Below are 25,130 nucleotides of genomic sequence, written 5' to 3' on the forward strand. Positions count from 1 at the left end.
GTGTTTTTAGTGAACAAGATCTGTCTCACCAAGTCCTTGTCTCCTTCCCATGTGGTAGAACCTTGTGGTGACTTGGGGGTCTGGGGAGCACTAGGCTGCGATGAAGTGTGGCTGGGTGATGAACTATTACCATCTGGCGCAGATTTTTCTTCACTCTAAAAATAATGTTTATTTTTAAAAATTATCCTAAAACAGTATCAACTGACAGATTGAATAAAATAAATTGTAGCAAAAATTACCAAAAGGATAAATAATACTCATGATAAATCTTGAAATAAAGTGTTGGTAACATTTGTTAGAGCTACATAAAGCATTAGTTTAAATAAAATAAATCTTTGCAAAAAAATAGAAAAAAGAAACTTGCATTCAGAATTGTTGAAAGCAGTCTTTAGAAAATTCAAAGGGGATCAGTTTTATTCTACTCTGATCTAAAACAATCCCACGTCATCTGTAAGTTGAATATGTAGGATTATTTACTGTAAATGAATGATGTCCTATGATTTTGTAAATGATTCTTGACTCTCTAAACATGTTATGGCACTATTACAGAAACAAGAATAGAGAATTAAAGTTAGTTGCTGTTGTTTATTGGCTTGTTTGGTTTACCTCAGATTTCTTGGGCTCAATCATTTGAGCAATCTTGTAAACAATTTCATCAAATGTAAGTCGAGACACGGACTTCCCATGAGAATCCTTGAGCTGTTGTAAGAAATCTGTAAGCTCCTTCCTGGAGGAGATGAAGAATAGAGAAGGTTGGTGTTCCCTGCTCCTCTGAGGAAGTGCCCTCAAAGGTGAGACTGAAAATCCTGTTCATATGACAGTCAGCAGACAGACTCAACTCAGTAGTTTTGAATCTAAAAAATGTTACCTGCATGCATTTGAAACCATAATAAAAACTACTAATTGTGTCCAAAAGCTATATTTAATGTGTTTACCAGTGAAAGTTAACTATGCTTATGAAAGTACTCACTACGTGAAAACTGAGTTGATTCATTTACATATTGAGAACTTTATATCTCAAATTTCATTCAGGACTAAACTATTCCTTTTTAGTAACTATTTAAAAAATAACTATTTGAATAGTAACTTTTGCTATTATTGTCTCAGTTTTGTAGTATTTATATATTTTGCCTTCATAAAACTCGGAGAAAAAAATAAAGATTAAATAAAAAAGTAAAGAAAGCAAAAGATACATTCATTGCATGATAAAATAATTAACTTCCAATTATTTTAATCAGTATTTGCCTTTTTAATCTTCCACTGCCACCTATATTTAAAATAGGATGATTTTTCTTTCTTTTGGTTTATGATTTATTCATTTTATAATTATAACTATATAATTCTATTTTTCTATTTATAATTATGAAATTTATTAAAATCATACCCTAATTAGATAACAGGGTATGATACTTTCAAATGAAAATACAAAGTAAAATAAGTAGACTTATTTCCACACATACAAGAGCAGAGATTTTAGAATTAACTTTTCTTCTCCTAAAGTCAGACAGTGAAATCCAGAACAATTGTGATATCTTATACTGAACTGTGTTCATTCACAAATAAATCATAGGAACCTCAATAAAATAAAAAAAAATAAATTGAAACCTGATGACATTGGGCTCATCATACAATTAATTGAAAATTTGGTAACTTTTTATTACAGTAATTATTACAGCTGGAAGCATTCAAATTGGGTAAGTTTATAGCTACTACTTCGAGCAAATGAGCAAACATAAATCTAAGCACTTATCTTCTCATGCCTTAAGACTAATAAAAAATTAAGTTTACCTAGCATTTCTGTTGAGCACTATGCTTTCTTAGTCAATTTTATTTTACTAAGACCATGGTAAAAAAATAGTTGTACTTATGGTTATATGTTAAGTGTTTCATTTCTACAATTAGGGCTATGAAAATTGTAAAAAAACAAAAAACAAAAACAAAACATTGTAAGCACTAAGGAAAAGTCAAAGTACCTTGTTTGCTGTGGAAAAGCCATTCTCAGTCTGTCTGTAATCCTCTCCCAGTTTATCATGAGAGGTTCACTGCACAGACTTGCACTGGGTGACACATTGTCAGCTATAGGTGTTGGCATAGCCCAGGTTATACCAGGCATCTGTAAAGGGCAGAGATAGAACCATCAGCTTCAGTAAGTAGGTAACACCACATGTCAACATAACACTTTGATGCCTCAGAAGAAAGGCAGAATGAAGAGTCAAATCAACATTCTCTTCTTAGAGTTTTTTTCTCAACAGATACAGTATTTCTAACTTGTTGTTACCTATTTTAAAAGCAGGTTGTTTGCCCTGTAATTACCAGCAAATATAGAAACAGAGTGCATTGTTGAGTTTTTAAGAAATAATAGTGAAAAACTGAAAACTACGTAAAATATGCCAACATGGGATTAAGTAAAAGAAATTATAGCAAATCAATCAAGTTTTTACAAATAGATGTATATGTCTGGGCATAAGAGATACCCATGGAATATATTTAGGTTTTTTAAAAATTAGTTTACAGCATAAAATTTATAGTATGACTCCTTTAATATTAAAATGTTTAATAACTGCATGCATATAAACACACAAAAGCATTTGTAAGTTATATAATAATCTACAAATGGTTATTTTTTCTAGGGATTCAACAAGGTAATTTTACTTTCGACTGTCTATATTTCTCTATCATCTGTATTTTTCCAACTATTAAATATACTTCTATTATTAGAAAAATAACAAAGATAAAATTTTAGGTTCTAAATAATGATGATGATAGTAATAGAAGTGTTTTTGTTAAAAGGCTCAAAAATATCACAGACAATGACAGTGTGGAAAGTACAATATACCTAATGGACCTATGACACCAACAACAATTTTTGTGTGTATTTTATGGAAGTTCTTAGAAACATCAAGTGAATTAATATAATCAAGAAAATTTTTAGAGCACTAATTGAGTTACTAAAGCAATTAAACCATGGCAACGTTTATTGAAACCTATGAGTCACCATGAAAAGTAAGCAACAACTAGCAGTAGTTGGTCTCTAACACGATCTGCCTCAGTCTCTAGCTTCCATCAGGAACTTGAAGATAATCTTATTAGGAGGCTAAAAGATTTCAATGTTTTCAATAAAATTCTACTCTGGTCATTACAGAATAACAGCAAGCAAATTGCATAAGCACCACAGTTAACATAGTGACAAAATGTATAGTACTTATTTAAAATGTTAAGACTTATACACATATTTTTGTAGACAGTTAGCATAGACATAAATGAATCCAAGTAACTACAAATTTCAAAAAGATTGAGAGCAACATACAAGAACTATATACTACTATATATATTCATATGTGGAAATACAAACACACACACACACACACACACACACACACACACACACACACACGCGCGCGCGCGCCTGAGTTCCTTTATGAGAAAGTCAGAAATAGAAATTTTTTTCCCTAATTATAACTGACATTATTCTTTCTGGAATTTTGTTGTTGTTCTTTTTGTTTTTCTTAAAGTTTAGTCAAGACAACAAAAAATAATTCTAGCCATTCTAAATGTCTTTATTCTTTCTTCTGGTCTGAATAAAACTTATCTGACTAGCTACAATTAAGAAGATTGAAAACTTTAGGGTTTTTGTTCCAAACTCATGTTACTCATTTTATTGGTTACAGATACAGTAGAACCACTCTGGATGTGTATATAAGCTTAGTAGCTACATAGTTCACTGTGATTTGTCCCCTTTGCTTTTCTACACAATAGCTATGTCAAAAATAAAAATGCCAATCTATCTCACAGTTTTATTTGTTAGAGAAGTAAAACTGCAATTCCAAAGACTTGAAAGTATAAAGATACAAATTTTGTATTTCAAAACCAGGCTAATGTTATGTGAAACAGGTATTCATTCATTCATCTTTTAATTATCATCATTACTAGCATTACCAAATTATCCTAACAAACAAATGAGGATAAAAGTTTTATTCAGGAATCCCATTATATAGTTATAAAAAACTAGTTAATATTATTTCATCAGGAAAGCCACTTACCAGGGGCGGTCTAGGCTGTACAGCTGCAGAAATAACTCCAGGGCAAACTGCAGGCATTTGAGGAACAGTAAGTATGGGTCTAAAGAAAGATTCCTTCACAAGGGGTCTTCCTAAGAACTGCTGTATCTAGCATATAAAAAAATTAAATAAAATAAAACTCTGCACACATATAGAATTGTTTTTATTTTGGTATGTAAAATGCTTTAAAATCAGAACAATGTAGGGGTAAAACACTGATTGGAAATTCAGATACGAAGTATATTGGAAGCAATGAGTATATCAAAATCCTATTTAAATCTATGAGAATTTGAATGAGCAAAGGAAAAAGATAGAATAGAAAGAACAATAATAAAAAGAATAGAAAATTAAGAGTTTATCACGACCTTCTCTGTACCTGGTTGGATAACTCTGGATGCCAAATTCTTAGACTATAAAATAAGAGGCTTAGATGAAACGATCTTTAAGATTCACCCACAGAAGCTAAGTAACAAGATGAACCCTAAGAGAAACATATAAAGATCCCCTTGGGAATGGAAAATAGACAAGATCTCCTGACAAAACTGGGAGCATGGTGGTGGGACAGAAGAGTGGGTGAAAGGGGAGGAGGAGCAGAGAAGGGGAGGGGGAGAAAACTTGAGGGTTCAGAATAGAAACGATGGGGGAAGGACAGAGACGGAGAGAAAGAAAAGATATTTTGATTGAGGGAGCCATTATGGGGCTAGCAAGAAACCTGGCACTAGAGAAATTCCCAGGAATCCACAAAGATGACCCCAGCTAAGACCCTAAGCAATAGGAGAGGGTACCCAAACTGGCCTTGCCCTATAGACATATTGATAAGTATCTTTTTTTTTAAACTTTAAAAAGAAGCTTTTATTTATTTTGTAGCATGTGCATTACAGGAAACAAAACACAAGAAGCCAAGAACAGTCACCCAGCCACATGCAGCTCAGCTTGCTATGTCCCTCTGGGTGCTGCAAGTGTACATACATCAGGTGACTGAGGTTACACAGTATGCACCATGCTTGCCCCCACATTGTGATTATTCACCATCTAAAACCCCACGCTACATGAGTATGTTGATAACCAAGAATACACCACGCCATCTCAATCTGTCAGACAAAGCTGTAATCCTCTCTTCCTTGGCAACAAAAATTTCATAGAAGACAAAAATGGCAGCAGGCCTCTAGATAGAAGTACTGGCGAAGTTACAATTAAAATTCTGCATTCCCTCAATGCTCAGCTTACAGGGAAACACAAAGCAACAGAGCACACTAAGCACAGCATTTCTAAGTTTATCTTCAGATCTATACACTAAAATGTGAAGGCATCTTTCTGCTCAATAAATGTATTCCTATGAGCACTGAAGATGCACCTACGGCAGGGGTTCTCAGGATGTCAATCTCAACAGCGCAGTGCTGCAGACCTCGCCCTGTGAGCCTCCCTGTCCCTCCAGTCAACCTAGCAATATGTCCAATCACGGCTTAATTCCATGATCAAGAGGAACCTTTTCTGTCAAGCTATACCTTTAACCATATCCACTCCTTTAGGTCATTTATGAAGTTCAGATGTTGTGGAATGAACTTTGAGAACAATAAACACAAGTATCTTCTCAGCAATGCATATATGGATCCCTGGGTACAGTTGAAATTGTCTTCTAGATGTGGTCGTCCTAGCCAAGAGCTCTTCCCTCATCCGTCCTCTTCTCTGTCCAACTCCAGTTCAGGATGATGCTGGTGAAAGTATGACAAAGGGCACCTCCAGAAGACGGCCTTTCCAAAGACTAGCAGGACATTTAAAGTGACCGTTCTACTTCTAACACCCTTTGGGCACTGGGACTTATCCTCTAACACTTGGCAACATTAACGGAAATGCACAGGGGGACAATGGCAGGACAACGGGGAACCAACCAACAGGCACAGCACCTCACTCTGCACTCTTCTTTCCCCTGCCCACCTCCACCACCTGGGAACAGCATCTGCTCAAAGAACACGTCTAACAGTTCCATTCCAGTGTAACCATTCCTATGAAATAACAATCCTTAAAAGGTGCTGTTAACCCTCTATTTTCACTGTGTGTGCAATTTTTACATTTATGGATTAGTGCATGTGTGTAGGCACATGCATGCCACTTTGTATGGAGGCTAGAAGACAATTTGTGGATCAGTTTCCCTTACGTGGATCCTGGAGATCACATTCGGGTCACCAGTTTGTGGCAAGCGCCTTTACCTGCTGAGCCACCTACCAGTCCATTATGCACATTTTCTTACTGTGTGAGACAAAGCCCTGGCTTGTAGCCCTGGCTGGCCTGGGACTCACAAGATCCACCTGCCTCAGCCTAGGATTAAAAGCGTGCGTACTACACCAAGTTATTATGCACTGAAAAGCTTAAAGACAAGACGTTTCCAGTAACACTTCCGTTTCCCCAGCATATTACAGTGTGGGGCAGAGAATAAACCGCGCATCCCTAATAGACCCGAGAGCATCGCTCTGGTCTAGAACCTCCCCACCTCTCTTTAACCCAAGGGTCAGGTTTATGAATCTGTCATGGTTTCGTGGGGATAACAACCTCACTTCCTCCATGGTTTTAAGAGTTCTTTCCTATGAATTTTAACACAGCTTTCAAACACTACTCTACTCTGTCACATACTGGCAGCCTCTTTCCCTTCTAGAAGACTAGGTGCTGCATATCTGACTCGTCTGTCTTCTGTACACATGATATGCTGCAAAATAAGCACAGAGAAAAGGGACAATGGCTAATCTTGCATCACCAAAACTTACATTAGTATTAGGCCTTCATACGTTTTCTTTCTTCCTCCCTGCCAATCCAGCACAAGTCTGTATTGCTCAGAAGTGATCTTTTCATTCCATTTCCAAAAGTTGGCATTTTACCACGAGTTTAAACAGGAGAATCTACAACATGTATTATTTACTACATCTACCTTTAACATACTTTGTGCACTTCTAAACACCTAGAAGGACTAGATGTTTCAGATGAGGACATAAATTTGTCCCCTATATACACAGTAGTGTGGAAACCACACACATGTAACAATGGTTAGATCTCAAAGTGTCTTCTGCTGAGAGCATTCTGGTCTCCGACCTTTTTTCTTCAGCCCCTCCCCTGTATCACAAGACACAGGCACCTGTCACTTGGACGATACTTTTACAACTCTTCAGAAGACAACCTTGCTGTGAATTTTAACAATGAGTACATAGAAGGTGTTAGTTTACTAACTCTACTTTTGTCATTTGCTAGCAATTTAATACCTAGAAACTAGGTATCATAAATGAGGACCCCTTTGTCCAGTATGTACAGTGTAGCAAAGTTAAATGTATATAACATACAGGGTGGTGGGAAGCTAAAAACGTCTAGCACACTAATGGGATCTTTTTGCAGTTCCTTCCCTCCACCTCCTCAGTCCACTGGACAAGTCCAGCCTGTGCACTGTTCTCAGAGGTGGGTTAGCAATTCTACTTCTAAACATAGTATCTCCAGTTTTTCAAAACTATTTACATAAAGTATTATTCTACTACTTCTACTTTTAAATGTAACAAACACTGAAAATACCTAGACAGACCAGGTATCTCATGTAAGAACTTATCTGCTATACACACTACACTGGCAAATAAAACTGTATGCAAAGCAATGGTTATTATCTGGGCTTTGACCCACTTTCTTCTCCCTTCTCTGCCTTCAAGCCAGCAGACAAATAGAGACATAGGCAATGCTCAGAAATAGCTGAAAAAATTCATATCCCCAAATCATGTACAGAGCAACCTTTCCTACAAATTAACAATGTGCTAATTTTACTACTTTGTCATACATTGGCAACCTCTTTACCATCTAGAGATGAGAAGCTGAAAATTTTAGGCATGTGTCCATTATATACAGACTACACACAGCAAAACAAAATGCAAATATATAGCAATGATATCTGAATAGGTCCCGTATAAACACACTAGTACATGACCGCGCTGCTTCCCATTGACTTCCTCCAGACCACTGAGCAAGTACAGACAGTACTGCTCACAGAGGGCTCCATAATTCTACTCCCAAAAGACAGCGTTTCATGAATTTTAGCAAAAAGATATTTACAAAGTGATATTTTTACTACCTCTACATTTAACATACTTTGGGCACTTCTAAACATCTGGATAGACCAGATGTTTCAAGTGAGGACTGTTGCAGGGCGATGGTGGCGCACGCCTTTAATCCCAGCACTCGGGATGCAGAGGCAGGCGGATCTCTGTGAGTTCGAGACCAGCCTGGTCTACAGATCTAGTTCCAGGACAGGCTCCAAAACCACAGAGAAACCCTGTCTCGAAAAACAAAAACAAAAAACAAAACAAGTAAGGACTGTTATCCACTGTGGACACAGCAGTCCAGTAAACGGCACACATGGGACAAGAGTAGTAATTAAAACAATTTTAACACAAAAAGAAAACCTTAACATAAAAAATACAAAATGTACTCTACTACCTCTACTTTGTCATACACTGGCGACCTCTTTGACACCTAGAGTGACTAGATGTCGTAAATTAGGACTCCTTTGTCCTTTATATATGCTATGTACACGGCAAAGCCAAACACAATGGAGCACAATGGCTCAGAGCTCTGCCTTCCCCTGGGAACCGGGGCACAAACACAATGTGGCAGAATGGTTTAGTTCTGCCTCCCCAAACAATATTTCAAATTAATCCTAACAAAAACGTATTTACATAATGTGTTGTTTTTCTACCACTACTTATAAAATATGTCAGGCACTTTAGAGCATTTAGAAAGATAGTTCCAAAAAAACACTCGGCATTCACACACAAACACACACACACACACACACACACACACACACACACACACACACACACACACGGGGGGCGGGGGTTGAGAAATGAACAAAATGTGTACACAATACAACAGAAAAAAAAAAAAGACGTCTTCTTCACATGTTCAATCTGGCTCCGGACCTCTTCTTCCTCCGGCTGGGTCCTCTAACCTACTGAATAAACAAGGACGAATGTCGCTCCAGGGGTCTTTCTAGAGGTGGCCTAAACAATTCCACTTCAAAGTCACTTCTAGAAGACACGTCTATGGTGTTTTTAAAGACGACTGGGTACGCCCGTGTGATTTCCTACTTCTACCCTGCGTTGGCAATCTCTACAGCTACATGTCCAGGTTTAGACAAGGTCTTTCTAAAAGGTTGGGGGGGGGGGTTGAGAACAGCTTTTTCATATTATATACAAGGCCTTCTACGGTGGTGGGAAAATCTTCGCCAGCGTTTCCGACTGGCCGCTTGCTATGTCACGTCCCGTCTTCTCTCGGGTGGAAGGGGGACCCCCGCGGCCCTACGATCGATCGTTCCTCCCGCTATGCTGGACTCGGCTCACCTCGCTCCAGGGCCGTCGAGGCCTCTGTTCATCCAAGTCCGAGGGCTCAACAGGGCAGTGCCCTCCCAGTGGTGGCCGAGTGTTCCTGCGCAGACCCGCAGCCTCAGGCTGCAGAGGCCCTCAAGGGCCAGTCTTGGCCTTCGGGTGGCCACCATTCTTTCCGCCACACCACGACAGCTGGAGATGTCTTCGAAGGCCTGGCTGGGGCTTCTCCATGGGCCCGGCCCTGGAGAGCAGGGGGCAGGTGGATGGAGGAAGCGGTGCGCAGAGGCCACCGCCATCGAGGCCCTTCCTTAGCGGGGAAGGGGTGCTGCAGGATCGCAGCTCGGCTGCTGTAAGGGCTCGGGCTCCTGGGGTCCGCCGGGGACCAGAGGCTGTGGGGGCCCGGAGGAAGGAGGCCGCACACCCTAGCTCGCCATGCTGTCTGCCGAAACTGACTCTTGATAACTATCTTAAATGTCACCACAGAACCTTCATCCAGCAACTGATGGAAACTGGCAGAGACCCACAGCAGAGCACTTGGCTGATCTTCCAAAGTCCAGTTGAAAAGTGGGAGGAGTGAGAATATGAGTAAAGAGGACAATGATGAGGACCTGAGCTAATGGGAGCTCAACCACTCCAGCCAGACAGGGAAGGAACCAGCATAGGACAAAACTAGACCTGCTGAATTTGGGTGACAGGTATGGCTGGGGCAGATTGCAAGGCCACTGGCAGTAGCATCAGGATTTGTCCCTGATCTTTGTACTGGCTTTTTGGAACCCATTCTCTCTGGATGTATACCTTGCTCAGCGTGGATATAGTGGGGAGGACCTTACCCTCTCCTGAAGAGTTCATGGTGGGTAGGGTAGAGTGAACGGTGGAGGGAATGGGAGAAAAGGAAGGAGTAGTAACTGGGACTGGTATGTAAAATGAAAAAAGATAGCTTGTTTCCTTTTTAAAAAATAAAGTGGGGATAAAAGATCCACACTCAGATCTAATAATATAAGACCCTCAAAGGTATAATATGAATGTACAATGATATGATATCTATAAATCTCAAAGGTCTCAGTGAATGCTGTACATGTTGAGAAACAATACTCAATAACTGCATTTAAAAATCCTCAAAATTATCCACAGAAAATATATCTGTAAGGAAGCTGCCATTTGATGGAATCCAGATTTTAGTTTTAAAGACAACAGAAGAATGAAGTAAGGCTCATAACAAGGGATACTCCATCACAGAGGTCCCTTTAGGGTGTGCTTGTATTTCCAAAGGGGTCTTGGCAATTGTTAGTTGGAGAGAAACTTTGGTTTGTTTGGTTTTTTTTGAGTATAGAAAGGGACAGTTTTAGGGAACTTTTGCAGTGTGCTAGATCTAACATGATCATAAATCGGAACAATAATAATTTGCTAAAATAGAAAAAGAACATTAACAGAGCTCTAAGTTATGATCTTAAACAAAGTGAAAAGTTAATGGTGAACTTTATAGTGTGCAGACAGATTGACACTTGATTCTTAATCACCAGGGAACAGACACTGTATGCCTTATAGGTAAAAAAGGATATTTTGAAACAATTAAAATATAAATTCTAACTAGATACTAAATATTAATATAATCAGTAATTTATAGTTTTATTATTTAAGATAATGATGTCATGATTATAGCTGGTAAGAGTTCCTTATCTTTTAGGATATATATCAAAGTATAAATGGATGAAATTATATGATTACCAGAGTTTGCTTTATAGTAATCCAGGGAGAAGGAGATGATATAAAACAAGACTGTCAACTGTTAATAATGTTGAAGCTGCATTTCATTTTTCCTTAATTTTTACATATATTTATTATATAAAATCAAGTTACACATGAATATAACATATATATGTAACTATATAGGAAATTATATATACATTTCAAGTTTTTGTTAAATTTTAAAATGATGAGTAAGTGGTAGGTACTAAGGCTGTATTGAGGTCCCTTTGAGAACCTCTACTGCCAATTTAACAATAATTCTCTGAGAATAATTATGGACTTTTCCCTTCTTCTGCTTCCTAGCACATCAAGAAGTTAACTGCTCTTCCATTCCACAATCCTCTTGCCATATGGACCCCTCTGACACTAGCCCAAAAGATGTTCTTTTTCCCTTGTTGCTTTGTTAGATACTTCATCATAGAGACTATAAACCAAAAGCAGAACACTATAATTCAGTAGTGGGTCTCACTAATGACTAAATCTGATCATATGGTTTATAGGATTTTGGAACTGGTTGTGGCAAGAATTTGGAAATATTTGACAAGAAAAACTCTAGAATGCTGTAAGCAGAGCTTAATGGGTCATTTTAGTGAATGTTCAGAAGACCAGAATGCTTATAGTAATGTGAACAGCAATGGAGCACAATAATGAAGTATAGATGGAAATAGGGCTCTACTAAGAATTGGACAACAGCCATTTGTGTTACATTCTAGCTAATAAGTGGTCCTTGCTATACTCAATAGTGAGTAGTAATGAAGTTTACAGAGCATGAATGTCAACATCAAAAGCCACCTGCCTCTAAGTATCTTATCTTTCTTTACTTTCTATATTCAGACTTACACTAAAAATTAAAAAAGTATCACCAAATAATAACTTAAAAGTTCATGGAAACTATTTCTCAGATTAAGTACTCTAGTCTCTAAAGTACACAGATCAGTACATCCAGTTAAACCTAATGGCTCTTAATAAGTGGAGTAGTGGTGAAAGGGGAAACTGCCCTAACTGTCAAAAACACAGATTAGAAAAGTTAAAGAAAGTATAAGGTACAAGGAGAGGGGACTGACTCTCTAGTAAGCTTTCTAGGTAATGCTTTAGTTATATAGTTCTAACAGAAGAGAAATGAGATTCTGAGCATTCGTGAGCTATCTCTCACAATGTATGTAAGTTCCAGAGGATGAAAACAGCACTTTTAGACTTCATATGCCTGATTAATAAGAACCAGTCTCAGTCAAACTGTATCAGCATGGATTGGCCACTAGTAGCAACTGGTATTTAAAACATGAACTTAATTCCATTTGAGTACCCACCAAACATACTGTATATTCTGTATTTTACACCTTATCACTTATCAAAATGAAGACAGCAACTTTCCAAAATGCCAGGAATCTTACCAGTATCTCAGGACTTGGTGGTGGTGGGGGAAGCTGGATTGGAGGCAAGGTACTCAAGGCAAACCCTTGTTTCACCTTATTGATTTGTTCATTGTACTGTGTCTGAGAGAGAAAAACACATTTTAGACAACCACTGACTTTAAAGAAACAGCATATAGTAGCGTTTGATTTGAATAACCCAACATAAACTAGTAGCTCTCAACCCACTGGCAGAAAAAAATATAACAGTTTCTGACATAAAAATAATTCTATAGGCTTTCATGCCCACAATTAAATAGCTGTGTTTCAGGGGTTTATTGATAAAATACAGTGACATAATTCAGTTGCTTATTGTAACTCCCCTGTTTTTCCAATGTTTCCAGGTTCCAAATAGAAACACTAATACAACGTGAGTATAGGATCTAAAGAGTTTAATACCTATAAGAAACACAAACACATTTTAACAAAGAACCAAATATATTGTCAATGTTCATTTTTTAAAGTAAAAGGAAAATGTTAGAAAAAGTTAATTATATATTCATAATTTTATCTATCTAAAAATACTTCAGCTCTTGCTTGTTACAGTTCTATAAATGTTTTGTTCTCTTAGAGTTTGGGAGTAGGAAAGGGGAGGACAGAAAAGAGAGAGGGAAAGAAGAAAGGAGAGGAAGAGAGGAGAGGAGCAAGTTTACTTTGGGAAATTTTAATGTTTTCAATATTTTTTGGCATTATTCCCAGTTCTCTTTGTTCATTTTAGGAAACAATCCATAAGAACTGGATAACATTTTTTAAATGTAGAGATTTCCATGCAAGAAATAGGTTTCTGAGGATAATATTCTGAATACTCCTAAAAGTACTTTTAAGTGCCACTAAAGACAAAGGAACAATGATCCCAGGGAGAAGTGATTAAAACCATCATTTAAAAAGTGGATAAGTCTATAGTGCTTTGAGGCAGCTCTTTGTAACTGACCACCACTACTTCATTTATAGATGTACGTAGTATGGATGCAAAAATATGTTAATCAATATTAGAAATAAAGATCTTAGGACTATGACTATAGTCACTAGAATAGCTTTTTCACGGTCTCAATTCAATTAAATCAGTAATTAAGATTCCACATTATAGAAAAATTGTATAAAATGTTAATACTAAAAGTGAATACTGCTCTATTTGACATTTCACTTAATTCTATAGCTGATTGGGACATTTAATTTTGTTTGGCTTTGAAATTCTGAGAAAGCTAGGTAAGGAAAAACTTTTGAGTTATCTTTTCCTGGAATAAGTATCTAGAAAGTCACATATTTGAGTCTCTAATTTATATCTATCACTAACTATATGAAAACAATTACAAACAGAGAACATAAAGTTTGCTGAGGTTAAAAATGTTCTAAAGTTTCTCAGCTATTTGCTTTTAGTGTTAGACGTTCTTCCTGTATGTAAGTATACTTCAGCACTCACCCTCAGGTACGCAATCTTGTTTCTAACATCTGCCACAATGGCATTCCAGCTATCCACAGCAGCCTTTAATTGAAGTGATTCTACATTGCTGATATAGAAAAGGAGACACAGTGAAGCTTTCTTTATATATAATATTTAGGTTTCCAAAAATTTCAAAAGTGTTCTCTAGTATTTATGTCAATAATATAAAAGAAAATTATTCAATACTAGCAATTACCTCAAAGGTTAAAGAAACATGGAAAGGTTTGTTATTAAACAGAGAAACTGGCAATATATACACTCGTTCTAAGGGAAGAACAATACACAAGCTTCTAGAATACCATTTTTCTTTTCCTATCTTGATAATACCCAATCTATCTCCAATGCAGCAGGAAAGCAGGGAATTCCAAACAGGGAAGCTATCTTAGTAGGTAAAGCAATTTCAATCTCAAGAAAGAGTCCCATCTTGGAGGAAGGTTTTGGATCATGTTCATGCTAACCCTGATATCAGAGTCAGAATTGATCTATTTAGCTCTAATATAATCCATAAAATTAAAGTGTTTCTGAGATGACAATTATAAAAACAATCAAACAGAGAGATACAAACAAAACTAATGAGCACTTTCCTGTGAGGAAGAATGCTATTACTGCCCTGATAAAGTACAAAATATGTATCAGTATAGCAACTGTTTATTGGTATATAAATAGTTAAGACAGGAAAAACTCAGAAAGCTTTAGTGCATACAGTTTCTAGAAGAAATTTTCTGTGGATATCCAAAAGGGCTATCTATAGTAGCATCACCTCATCTACATCATGAGCCCCACATTCTACAAAAGCAAAACAAGTTAACACCAAGCTCAGACAAAAAGAGAGCTTCACAACACTCTAATTTGTACAATGTTCTTTCTCCTTCTGGCAAGCAAAGACTGATCACTCACAATCGTACCTTCTCAGCTTTTGTATACATCAGTATTAAAAATAATGGTAATTTTAAAAATGATGACTTTTATAAAATAATGTTTTGATCTCAGAGATAATTAACTCATTAAATTTTAAAGGTATACCCTGTAGGATTATAAATTTAAGTAAAATTTCATGAGGTTCATTTTAATATCTGAAAATTAATATAGCAAAGCAATAATTGTCATTTATCATGTAACATTAGGTGTTATTACCATTTTTTTCATAAACATATTACAAAAGCACTTTAAAAATCAGCATTAGTAGAAAACAATTATAAAACAGTTTTCCAATAGTATCTATCTTGTACATATGTGGTCTGCATGCATGCCTCTCACTGGGGAGGAAGCTGCCACTGAATTCAGTACTTCTTAGAAATTCAGGAAATGAAACACAATGCATCAAGAACAAGGAAACAAACAGACCCAAGAGCTTGGAATTACTCCAATGGCTGAACACATAAGTAAAATCCATCAACTCTGGAGATATCTGTCCCTCTCTGAGGTCATAGTGAATTAAGAAGAGAAAGTTACCTTGCTGCCATGTGAGTCACCCTGGCGAGTTGATTGAGGCACTCCTTTTCCGTCTGCTCGAGGTGCAGTAAACCAAAATCTCTACGACACTGTAAGAAGTATACCTACAGATTTTTGAAAGAGAAAGAAATTGAAGTAAGCATCTTCTTCTTAGTCATCTTAAGAAAACCAAAATTATTTTTCAGTCTCTCCCAGGAATACTGCAGTGTCCTGACAAGAAGCATCAAAAATGTTTTCTAATCCCGGCAACTCTGCAATTGAAGTCATTTTATTCAATAGTTACTGGGTCAGTAAGAACCTAAGAACATTACTTTTCAAATTTTTCCCATATACCAGACTAGTCTTGAAAACTTTAAAAGTGGTGCTTTGGTCCCAGAGATACTAACTTAATTGATAATAGGGATAGCATCTAATAATGCAGCAAAGTCAGAAAATACTCAAAAGAAATCCTGCTGTTTATATGTTCATGATGCAGGGCTACAGAAGTACAGAAGTAATCAGACTACAGAAAAGGCACTGTCCCAATTGTCCTTACAAAGCTTCTGGTCCAATATTTGTCCCACAGCAGGAAGACTTACAACATCATTACTAATGTACTATCATTTAGTCTAAAGTTTTAGCTATTAATCACTCAGTAATTACCAAAGTGAATACTCTTAGCATGTTAGAAAGTGTTTCCTAAGATTAGTAATACAAGCACACAGACACTTTTAACTAAAGCTCTGAAGAACAAAGAAGAAACATGAGCCAAAAGGTAAGGCATTTTTTTCCTTTGTGGGGGTAAGGCTGCAGGACTGTGTCCATGGTGTGCTTGGATTATCATTCCTTGGTTGTTCTGGAATCCCAAGAACACTACCAGGGAACAGAGCCTACCAATGACAAGTGGCAGGGTTTGTAATGCTTTCTGATGTCAGCAAGTTCTTCAAATAATATGAATCTTACTATAGAGCAAGTTTCATTAGCTATAAATAAAAATTACATGTACTTTTATTTCTTCTGAGACCCTAGTTGTGGTATTATAAGCTAACTTTAACAGTATTAGGTGACTTTCAAGGATTATGGAAAATAAACTGGCTTTTGACATTGGTGCTTATTATGATATTTATGTTTTTTGGAAGATTTGTATTGGACATAGCAGAGAATGTGGTATTACAGCAATAGTGAAATGTTATTTTTACACGTATGACTTACTGACTGACCTAGCTTCATGAGAATTAGTCTCTCACTATAAATATTTGATTTTTTGGACTCACTGAAGGAAAAACCATAAAATTAGAAATATTCATGTACTCACATGCCAGTGAGACAAAAGGGTCTGAGGAGTTTAAAGCTGTATTTTTCTGAATGATACTAAGGTATTTTATTTCTGTTTATTCAATCCAATTCTTTCAACCTTTAATTATACTAAAGTAAACCTATCCTCCCTCTTCCATTCCCATTTTCCTTTTACCTCAGCTGTTAAGGCTCTATTAGTTTCTGCATTCAGTTTGCTTAAATATGCTTTAACTGTGCTTTCCAGATTATGTTTCTCCATTTCCCACTGAGATCTGAAATGAATGATTGTTAAAAATTAGCAACATTACAATGACAATACTTTTCATCATATTCAGAAGACTATAAAACTATCACACGAAGGAAATGTTTTCTTAGAAAAGTATACAAAGCATAGAAAAACAAGAGAAGACATTGTTTAAAACTTATAGACATTCTTTACAACCAAAAATACAGAAGTTTTAAGGTTCTTAGTAAAATGAATCTTACCTCCATAACCTATTAAATATAAAACCTTAGACAAAAACAATATATTGAACTTCTGAATTCTCCTTGACCCACAATTCATTAGTTAAAATCTTCAAGCCTGTTCTGTAAGTTTCCTCCAAGATTTAAACATTCCATATTGCAGAAAAACCACTTAAACAGTGAGGTATAAACAACTTGAAACAGCTTCAGGAAGTCCCTGAAACTGACCAGATTAACTAGGCCCCTCCTTACCAAAGTAAGTAATAAAAACAAAGAGTCCTTCTCAGAAGAGCAGAGCCAAGCTGCAAAATCACTCTGAGACCAACCAGCTACCTGGAAGAGGTTTAGACCAACTGAGACACCTGGAAAGGACACTAATCAACCGATAAGATACCACAGTGTGATCCAGGTTTCCAATTTTGTGATGCAGCTGTCTTTGAGACATTTCTGCTCCTATATGTAACTTCACACTCACAATCCTGTAAGAAACCCCAATAAAACTCATCTGGTTCATCAAGCTGGACTTTGGTAGTATCTGCACTTTGTCATGCATTCCCTTTCTGGGGTGAGTAGATATGTGTGCTGTATCTTCTCAGGAAAATTTTGTCATACAACAAACCCCAAAGTAAGAATTTTGGAGGAGGCAGTACTTTTTCCCTAATGAGTTGGACACAGAACTTTGGGAAGTAATATGGTCAATAAAGATGAAGCTGTTATGGATGGGAATAATACTTTATTTTAAATTATGGTTTGAGATAGCTCTACAGCCCTACTATGATGCTAGAGCAAAATGAGAAGATGTAGAAGACCTGCAAGGAGGCAGCAAGCCCTCATTAGATATGAAACTGGGTGTCACTCCAACTTGGAGCCATCAGTGTGTGCTGTTACTAACTGCAGTCAATAGTGTGTAATAGTAGAGGAACATGTGAGCGAGATGCTTAGTTCTCTGTATTTAGCTTCTACACAAGTGAAAATGGACAAAGCTCTATCACTATGAAAAAATTCCTCTGAATCTAATTCAGAAAATATACATAAACATTCCATGTTTGATATTACGTACGAAATGTTAGCTATTGTTTTTAAATTTTATTTAACAGTGCCTGCTCTTGCATGAACAACAGCAGCCATGTAAACCCTTACCCTTATAAAAAGGAAGTCACTGCAATTAAAGTTTACTAGTTAATTAGGTATTTGGATTTCTTACCTTAGAATGAAACTCAATTCCATAGGTTGGAATATAAGAATAGAACCATACTGTATAGGCAATTACAGACTGTGGAACCTCTGAGGATTCTTTCTCTTTTTTCCCCCCATCCCTTTTGAGCTTCCTACACTGAAATCTCAGAATTACACAGCCTACAAACTAAATTTTGCCTTTAACAAGAACAACTGAAAGTGTAACTTTATAATAATCAACAGCACAGAAACCATTTTCAATGTTTTGTTAAGAGAAATACACTCAGATGCTTAAAAACTTAAAAAACTGTTGGTAGGGAACATGACACACACACACACACACACACACACACACACACACACACACACACATCTAAGGATGGTGTTTACTAGGGAGAAAAATATAATATATTTAAGCAGATACATTACCTCAACACACACATTAACTATTATGGCAATAAATATTGTATAAAAATTGCCTAAAATAAAAAGTACATTCCATCAAAATAAAAAAGTTGTGCTTTAAAGATATCAGACAAATGGAAAAACAACTTACAGAACATGTAAAAATACTCAGCTCAAAATTGTGTGCAGGGCTGGTGAAAGCTTATTGCTAGAGCACCTCCCTAACATTCATGAGGCACAGCAAAAATCCTACTTGCACTAAAACATGCAAAGAACTCATAGCATTCAGAGGTAAAAAAAATTCCAAATTTTAAAATAGGCCAAAAGTCTGAATAAAAGTTCACTTAAGAAGATAAAACTTAGAGGGATTTAAAACCAGTCAGTATGTTAAACGAAAGAAGCTAGCTACAAGAAGCCACATATATAACTGCATTTATATGAGATGGTCAGAATACGCAAATTCAAATGACACAAAGTAAATTAGTGTTTATCAGAAACTAAAGGAATAAGGAGGGGTAACACTACATAAAAGAGCACATAGTTTGTTTTAGAGGTTACAAAAATGTTCTGAAAATAGTAGTGATAGTTATGTACTTCAAAGACTATATTAAAATCTAGTGAACCACATGTCCTAGCCAGGTGAATTTTATGCTATATGAATTATTGAATCTTGGTAAAACTTGCAGCTAGCAGTATTAACAGAAGAAATTACAGTTTTTGGTGTAATTTGCTGCGAGACTGCAACACTGCTGACTGAACTGTTCTCAGTTTTCTCCAGTCAGAGTTACGATAAACATATCTTCCAATTTGTCTAGACCTCTTTCTATTTATATCCATTAACCCAATGCAGTTGCTGATATTACTCAATCTAATGTGCAAAAGTGATGTCTGGATAATAAATTATTGGTTATTCCAGCTAAAATGTTGAGTAACATGCAGTTTCAGAAAGGGAGTATCAACAAAAGGAAAGCTGTACCTTTTCATGGAAAGTTCATCTTTAAGGCTCTTAATTTCATCATCTTTAGCATGGATTTGGCGCTGTAATCTAAATATATAAAGAAGTAAATCATAAAACATTAGAAGTTATGCATTAACACAGAAAAGCTATAGCTGAGAAATTGACTCAGCATGTCTTATATAAATCACAAATCTTAGCCTTGAAAACAGCAAATTAACTTCTATACCTCATCTATTTGAAATTTATCTCTCTATCTTCTGACTTCTTCAGAAAATCACTCTGTAATTCTTACTGTACAGTCACACTGCCATCTAGTGGCTGCAGAGAGATTAAGACTAAAGGAGGCAAATTCAGAATTTTCACTTTTATTAAAGGTTTGACTTACTTGGACACTTTATTGATTCCAAAAGCTACTTGTTGGTTAAGAGATACAATAATTTTTTCTTTCTTTTTGATCTGCATTTGATTTTCATGCCACCTGAATGTCACTGTTTTCAGTTGTCTTTTGTAATCCTGTTCAATGAAAAATATTGTTTCCAGCATTCAAGTCATCAAAAAGTTGAAATTGAGGTATATTTTAAATGAACTTTATTATAAAAACATTTGCAAATAAATCAAAACATTGCATACTCAAATTAACTAGATTAAAAGTCTATGGAATGTAATGAACTTATTCTCTATGATTAGCACTGTCATTAAAATGGGAACTATGAAGCTCACATTAAATATTTAATTTTCAGTATCAAATATTTCATGCATTTATCCACAACAAAAAACCTATGGTAAAGAACAACTTTATATTATTTTTTATAACTTATCTATTTATGCATATTTAACCAACCCTTCCTCATTCCCTTCAGTTTTTTTATTCTCTTCACATTATGCTGTACCTACATGCACACTTGTTTATATATATAAATATATTTATTTATGTATAAATAACTATATATATATTATTGACTAGGTTATACATATGAGAATGAGTATGCACTTTTTTCTGAGATTGCGTGATCTCAATTAATATCATACATAGAAGTCCATCCATTTTCCTGTAGATTTTTTAAACTTCATTTTCCTTTAGAGTTAAATTGTATTCATATATGTGTATATACATACTCTCACACACATATATGCATCAAATTTCCTTTTTCGTCTTTTATTGAAAATAATTTTTTTTTCACATAGTATATCCTGATTATGGCTTCCCCACCCTCTACTCTTCCCAGTTCTTCCCCACAACCCCTCCTTTTCTTGATCGACTCCCTTTCTGTAACACATTAGAAAACAGGCTTCTTAGGGGTAGTAATAAAATATAATAAAACAAAACCACATCAGAGATAGACAAAATATGGAATGCTTCACTAATTTGTGTGCCATCCTTGCACAACGGTCATGCTGATATTTTCTATGACATTCCAATTTTAGTCTATGTGCTACTGAAGCTACCATCACCCAAATTTTCATTCATCTACTGATAGAGAAGACTGACCTCAGTTCTTTGCTATAGTGAATGAACTTGCAAAAACCATGAAGAAACATGGGGTGTGCAAATATCTGTGGTAGGGTATAGACTGCTCTGAGTATATGGCCAGGAGCAAGAAGGACAGGCCATACTGTAGTTCTACTTTTAGTTCTTTGAGAAAATTGACACATTGATTTCCACAATGGTTGTATTAATTTGCACCCCCACCAATAATGAATTAAGGTTCATTTCATTGAGTTCTTTAAAACGATGTCATTGAATTTAAACATATGAGATATTTATTACTTCCCTTAGATTTAATGACAAAAGTACTCACTTCACACTCATACTGCAATTTATAAAGCTGGTGCTGATAAGCAAGTCTTTCCTTTTCAGTTTCTTTGAAGTCTGTACTTTCCTTTCCAGATGAGCCCTTAAGCAAAAGGAACAATCATATTTATTTCCTATTAAAAAAAAACACTAACTTTTTTTTACAGGGTTTCTCCTGTATATAGTTTCCATCTATAACAATTCCCCAAAACGGTTTACTTCCCGAACAGCATTCATTAAATAATACAACTGTACAACAGCTGTGAGTTCTGGCTACTGCTGAGTGACACTCATGCTTGCTACTTGAAGCTTATGTAATGCTCATATTTTTATATAAATCATATGATGAGGTACTTTCTATTTTCATTTTAAGATATTAAAAGGATTAAGTTAGTAACTTACCTATGTTTGCAGACAGTAAATGGAGAAGCCTGAATTCTAACTCAGGCAATAACCACTTGTATTCTAAATTACAGCAATGCACCAACTTATTTTAATGTTCAACTTCTCTCCTATATTATAAACAGTATACACTAGGACCTCATTATAGCAGTTATCACACCTTGCAAGTGGCTCAATGATTTTTAAATAAGTGAATAAACATTTTCTGCAAGTATGTGACATTTTTATTCTCATTTAGATTTCTTCTGGATTACTGGACTAACATTAATGGCCCCATATGTAATAGCCAAAGTTGCATCAATTCAGTATGTGTGTGTGTGTGTGTATTCTAATACTACAGTCAGGGATTTATTCACATCAACTTGACCCTTGGGGAGTGGGTACCTGTGATGCATCCACATTTTAAACCAGAGAGTAGCTTACCACTAACTTCAAACACGGTATGTTTGTAGATGTGTGTGTGTGTGTGTGTGTGTGTGTGTGTATTCTAATACTACAGTCAGGGATTTATTCACATCAACTTGACCCTTGGGGAGTGGGTACCTGTGATGCATCCACATTTTAAACCAGAGAGTAGCTTACCACTAACTTCAAACACGGTATGTTTGTAGATGTGTGTGTGTGTGTGTGTGTGTGTGTGTGTGCGCGCACATGTGCGTGCGTTTCAATCCTTCATCTTCTTTGTATAGTTAATTACACTTTTGAGCACTAATATTCTTATCATTTCAAGCCGTGGCTACTACCAGAAAAAGAACTAGAAAAAATTGGTATACAGTAAGTGCTTTTCAGTAGAAATTTCATGGTTGTAACCAAGTTTAACTAAATGAAAATTAAAGTAGTTTTGATTTTTATGACATTTAATCTAGTGGGATTTAAGCTAGTTAATGTGTTGTTGTCTCTTTCTTATTTGTTCCTTCATTCTCTTCAGAAATGACTTTTTTTTCCCCCAGAAATGCATTTATCAACTTTGTCCAGTAATTAAGAAATGATTTGTGAGCACATGTGAAGTTCGGAATCTCAATGATTGTTTTTGTAATCCTCTTTGTCTTGCAATACCCCCTTTTCCTGTTTTTGTTGCTTTTCTGCTGGGCTTTTCAAAAGACAAACTGCTTAAAGAGCCTAGAGAAAATAAAATTAGTTCTTTCTACAAGGAGGACGGCAGAGCTGAGCCCTCTCCACTGCTCACCTGCTCTATCATGTCCAGAATATGCAGTTCGTCCAGGCTACAGAACTTGTCCTCAGCTGCAGAATCTTCTTGCGCATCGCTTGCATCAGTTTTTATGTATGTACTGAGTGTGTACATATCTCCTTGTTCTGTATCCAGCTGGTCATCCTTTTCTATCATATATGAGCTATAATGGGGACAAAGTCAAAGTGAACTTTCATAATGGTATAGTGCTTTCTTTATAGGCTACTTCCTCTCAAATTAACATAATACTGCCTTGTGAGATACTCTGTATTAGAAGGTTCATGGTCCAAGTCTTGCCAGTGCTCACACTGCTCTTTTCTCTTAGACGCTAACAATGGACATTAACATATATGAGATAGTATTTCCTCAAAGTACCTACTTAATGGCTCATAGTGGTGTTTCCAAGAATTGTAACATCACAGAGTTTATTTTTCAAATTACAGCTATTAATTAACATTAGTTACTTTGGAAACAGTATTTTGAGACAGGATAGGAAGCTTTTCCACATCTTCAATATTATACTGTCATCAAAATTCATACATTTACCCCAATCAAAGAAAGTATGCATATATGTCTGTCAGGAATATAAGAATGATCTATCCATTAAAGTTAAGTATTAGTCTATGGATATAACTATTTTATTAAGCATTAAGTCACTGTCTGAATGAGTTAGTGTGTTAGATGACTTCGAGTAATGTTACAGAAAAAAATGGTTATTTTTACAAAGTTAATAATAATCTAACCTTCAGAAAATACCAATTTATTAAAACAAAGAACTATTTTTCTCTGGAAGTTTCCAGGAAGGTATCTGTGTATTACTGAAAAAGCATACCTTAAAAACACTAAGAAACTATTAAAATGTAAATACTTACCCTTGTTCTTCTTCTGAGTCCTTATCCTGAAAAGACGGCATTACCAGAATTAGTAATCTGTATCAACTACTCTAGCTCAACAGAGTGATAAGACTGTATTTAGGTGTGTTTCAGACATTTACAAAACTAAACATTTTGTAGAATTATGCTATATACTTATGTATCATCAGTCAATTATGAAAGAGAAATGTGAATTCTATGAAATACATAACCACAGTATATGTGATGCAATTTTTGTAATTCCTACTTATCCTATTTTCTTTTTAAAATAATGTTTGTATATCATTAAATTTATTTTATAATCTTGATTTTATATCATTGATTAAGATGATAGAGGTGAATACTGGACATGAGTTTATATATATGAGGAAACCATGGGACAGAGTGTCTGTAATATCCATTATTTCTACAGTAACAAAAGGATTTTTGAAAAACTACATGGAAAGAAAATAAATCAGACAGACAATTGAAGAATCTTATACATTTACACAACAAATTGGGAATATTAATAAGGAGTATTGACTTCTACTATCTATGATTCTGAGTTGCCTATATAGGTACAAGGCTGTTTCTCACTTTTTCATACTAATTTCTTCTTATGATTTAGGAATATTGACTTCTACTTTGTTTTTAAATATCTGAATACTTGAGATGTATACCTGACATGAAAAGACCTTTAGTTGTTCATACTGAGTGCATCTGACAGTTAATCGTTTCCCAAAGCCCACTTTAGCTCTTCCCATAAAAACTTTAGTCTACTCTAGCCTCTTAGTACAAATCTCTGCAATTCTCTCTATATTGTGACTACCAAATTTAAAGGGCTGGATTCATTGTCTGTCAAGTTTCTTTCTTCTTATGGCTGCCACATAAAACAAAACAAAACAAAACAACAACAACAACAACAAAAACCCTAGTTTGTTTGTTTGCTCTAAATCTGGTAGGAGATACGCCATATTTGATTGCTTTTATTGCAGATAACTCCTGATAGGCATTTTTAGGGCTACTGTTACAGTTAGGTCCATAAGTTATAAGCCAAAACAACAGAGAAAGTAGGTTGCAATTTCTCACAGAGACTTTGTCATTACTTTGTATAACAAACAAGCTTTCTTATGCTAACCATTTTCATGAGAATTCTGGAT

At 35.7% G+C, this 25,130-nt stretch overlaps 1 protein-coding gene and 1 non-coding gene across 8 annotated transcripts in view; both read right to left on the minus strand.

Annotated features, from left to right (window-relative positions):
• Dzip3 (DAZ interacting zinc finger protein 3) overlaps positions 1 to 25,130 on the minus strand; it is a 90,634-nt gene that overhangs the window by 15,668 nt on the left and 49,836 nt on the right. For all 7 annotated transcript variants that reach the window (XM_075963992.1, XM_075963991.1, XM_075963996.1 and 4 more), the window contains 13 exons: positions 23,992 to 24,017; positions 23,117 to 23,282; positions 21,536 to 21,631; positions 20,122 to 20,249; positions 19,755 to 19,823; positions 16,908 to 17,004; positions 15,458 to 15,561; positions 13,985 to 14,072; positions 12,547 to 12,648; positions 4,041 to 4,166; positions 1,974 to 2,113; positions 607 to 727; positions 30 to 155 (listed from right to left, as the gene is read on the minus strand). In XM_075963992.1, coding sequence (XP_075820107.1) covers positions 30 to 155; positions 607 to 727; positions 1,974 to 2,113; positions 4,041 to 4,166; positions 12,547 to 12,648; positions 13,985 to 14,072; positions 15,458 to 15,561; positions 16,908 to 17,004; positions 19,755 to 19,823; positions 20,122 to 20,249; positions 21,536 to 21,631; positions 23,117 to 23,282; positions 23,992 to 24,017 — 1,389 coding nt within the window. The remainder of the gene's footprint in view (positions 1 to 29; positions 156 to 606; positions 728 to 1,973; positions 2,114 to 4,040; positions 4,167 to 12,546; positions 12,649 to 13,984; positions 14,073 to 15,457; positions 15,562 to 16,907; positions 17,005 to 19,754; positions 19,824 to 20,121; positions 20,250 to 21,535; positions 21,632 to 23,116; positions 23,283 to 23,991; positions 24,018 to 25,130) is intronic.
• On the minus strand, positions 21,079 to 21,188 carry LOC142842783 (U6 spliceosomal RNA). Its single transcript, XR_012909456.1, has one exon. It is a non-coding gene; the product is annotated as a U6 spliceosomal RNA (small nuclear RNA).

Source organism: Microtus pennsylvanicus, chromosome 1 (assembly GCF_037038515.1).
Source record: "Microtus pennsylvanicus isolate mMicPen1 chromosome 1, mMicPen1.hap1, whole genome shotgun sequence".
Classification (NCBI taxonomy): domain Eukaryota; kingdom Metazoa; phylum Chordata; class Mammalia; order Rodentia; family Cricetidae; genus Microtus; species Microtus pennsylvanicus.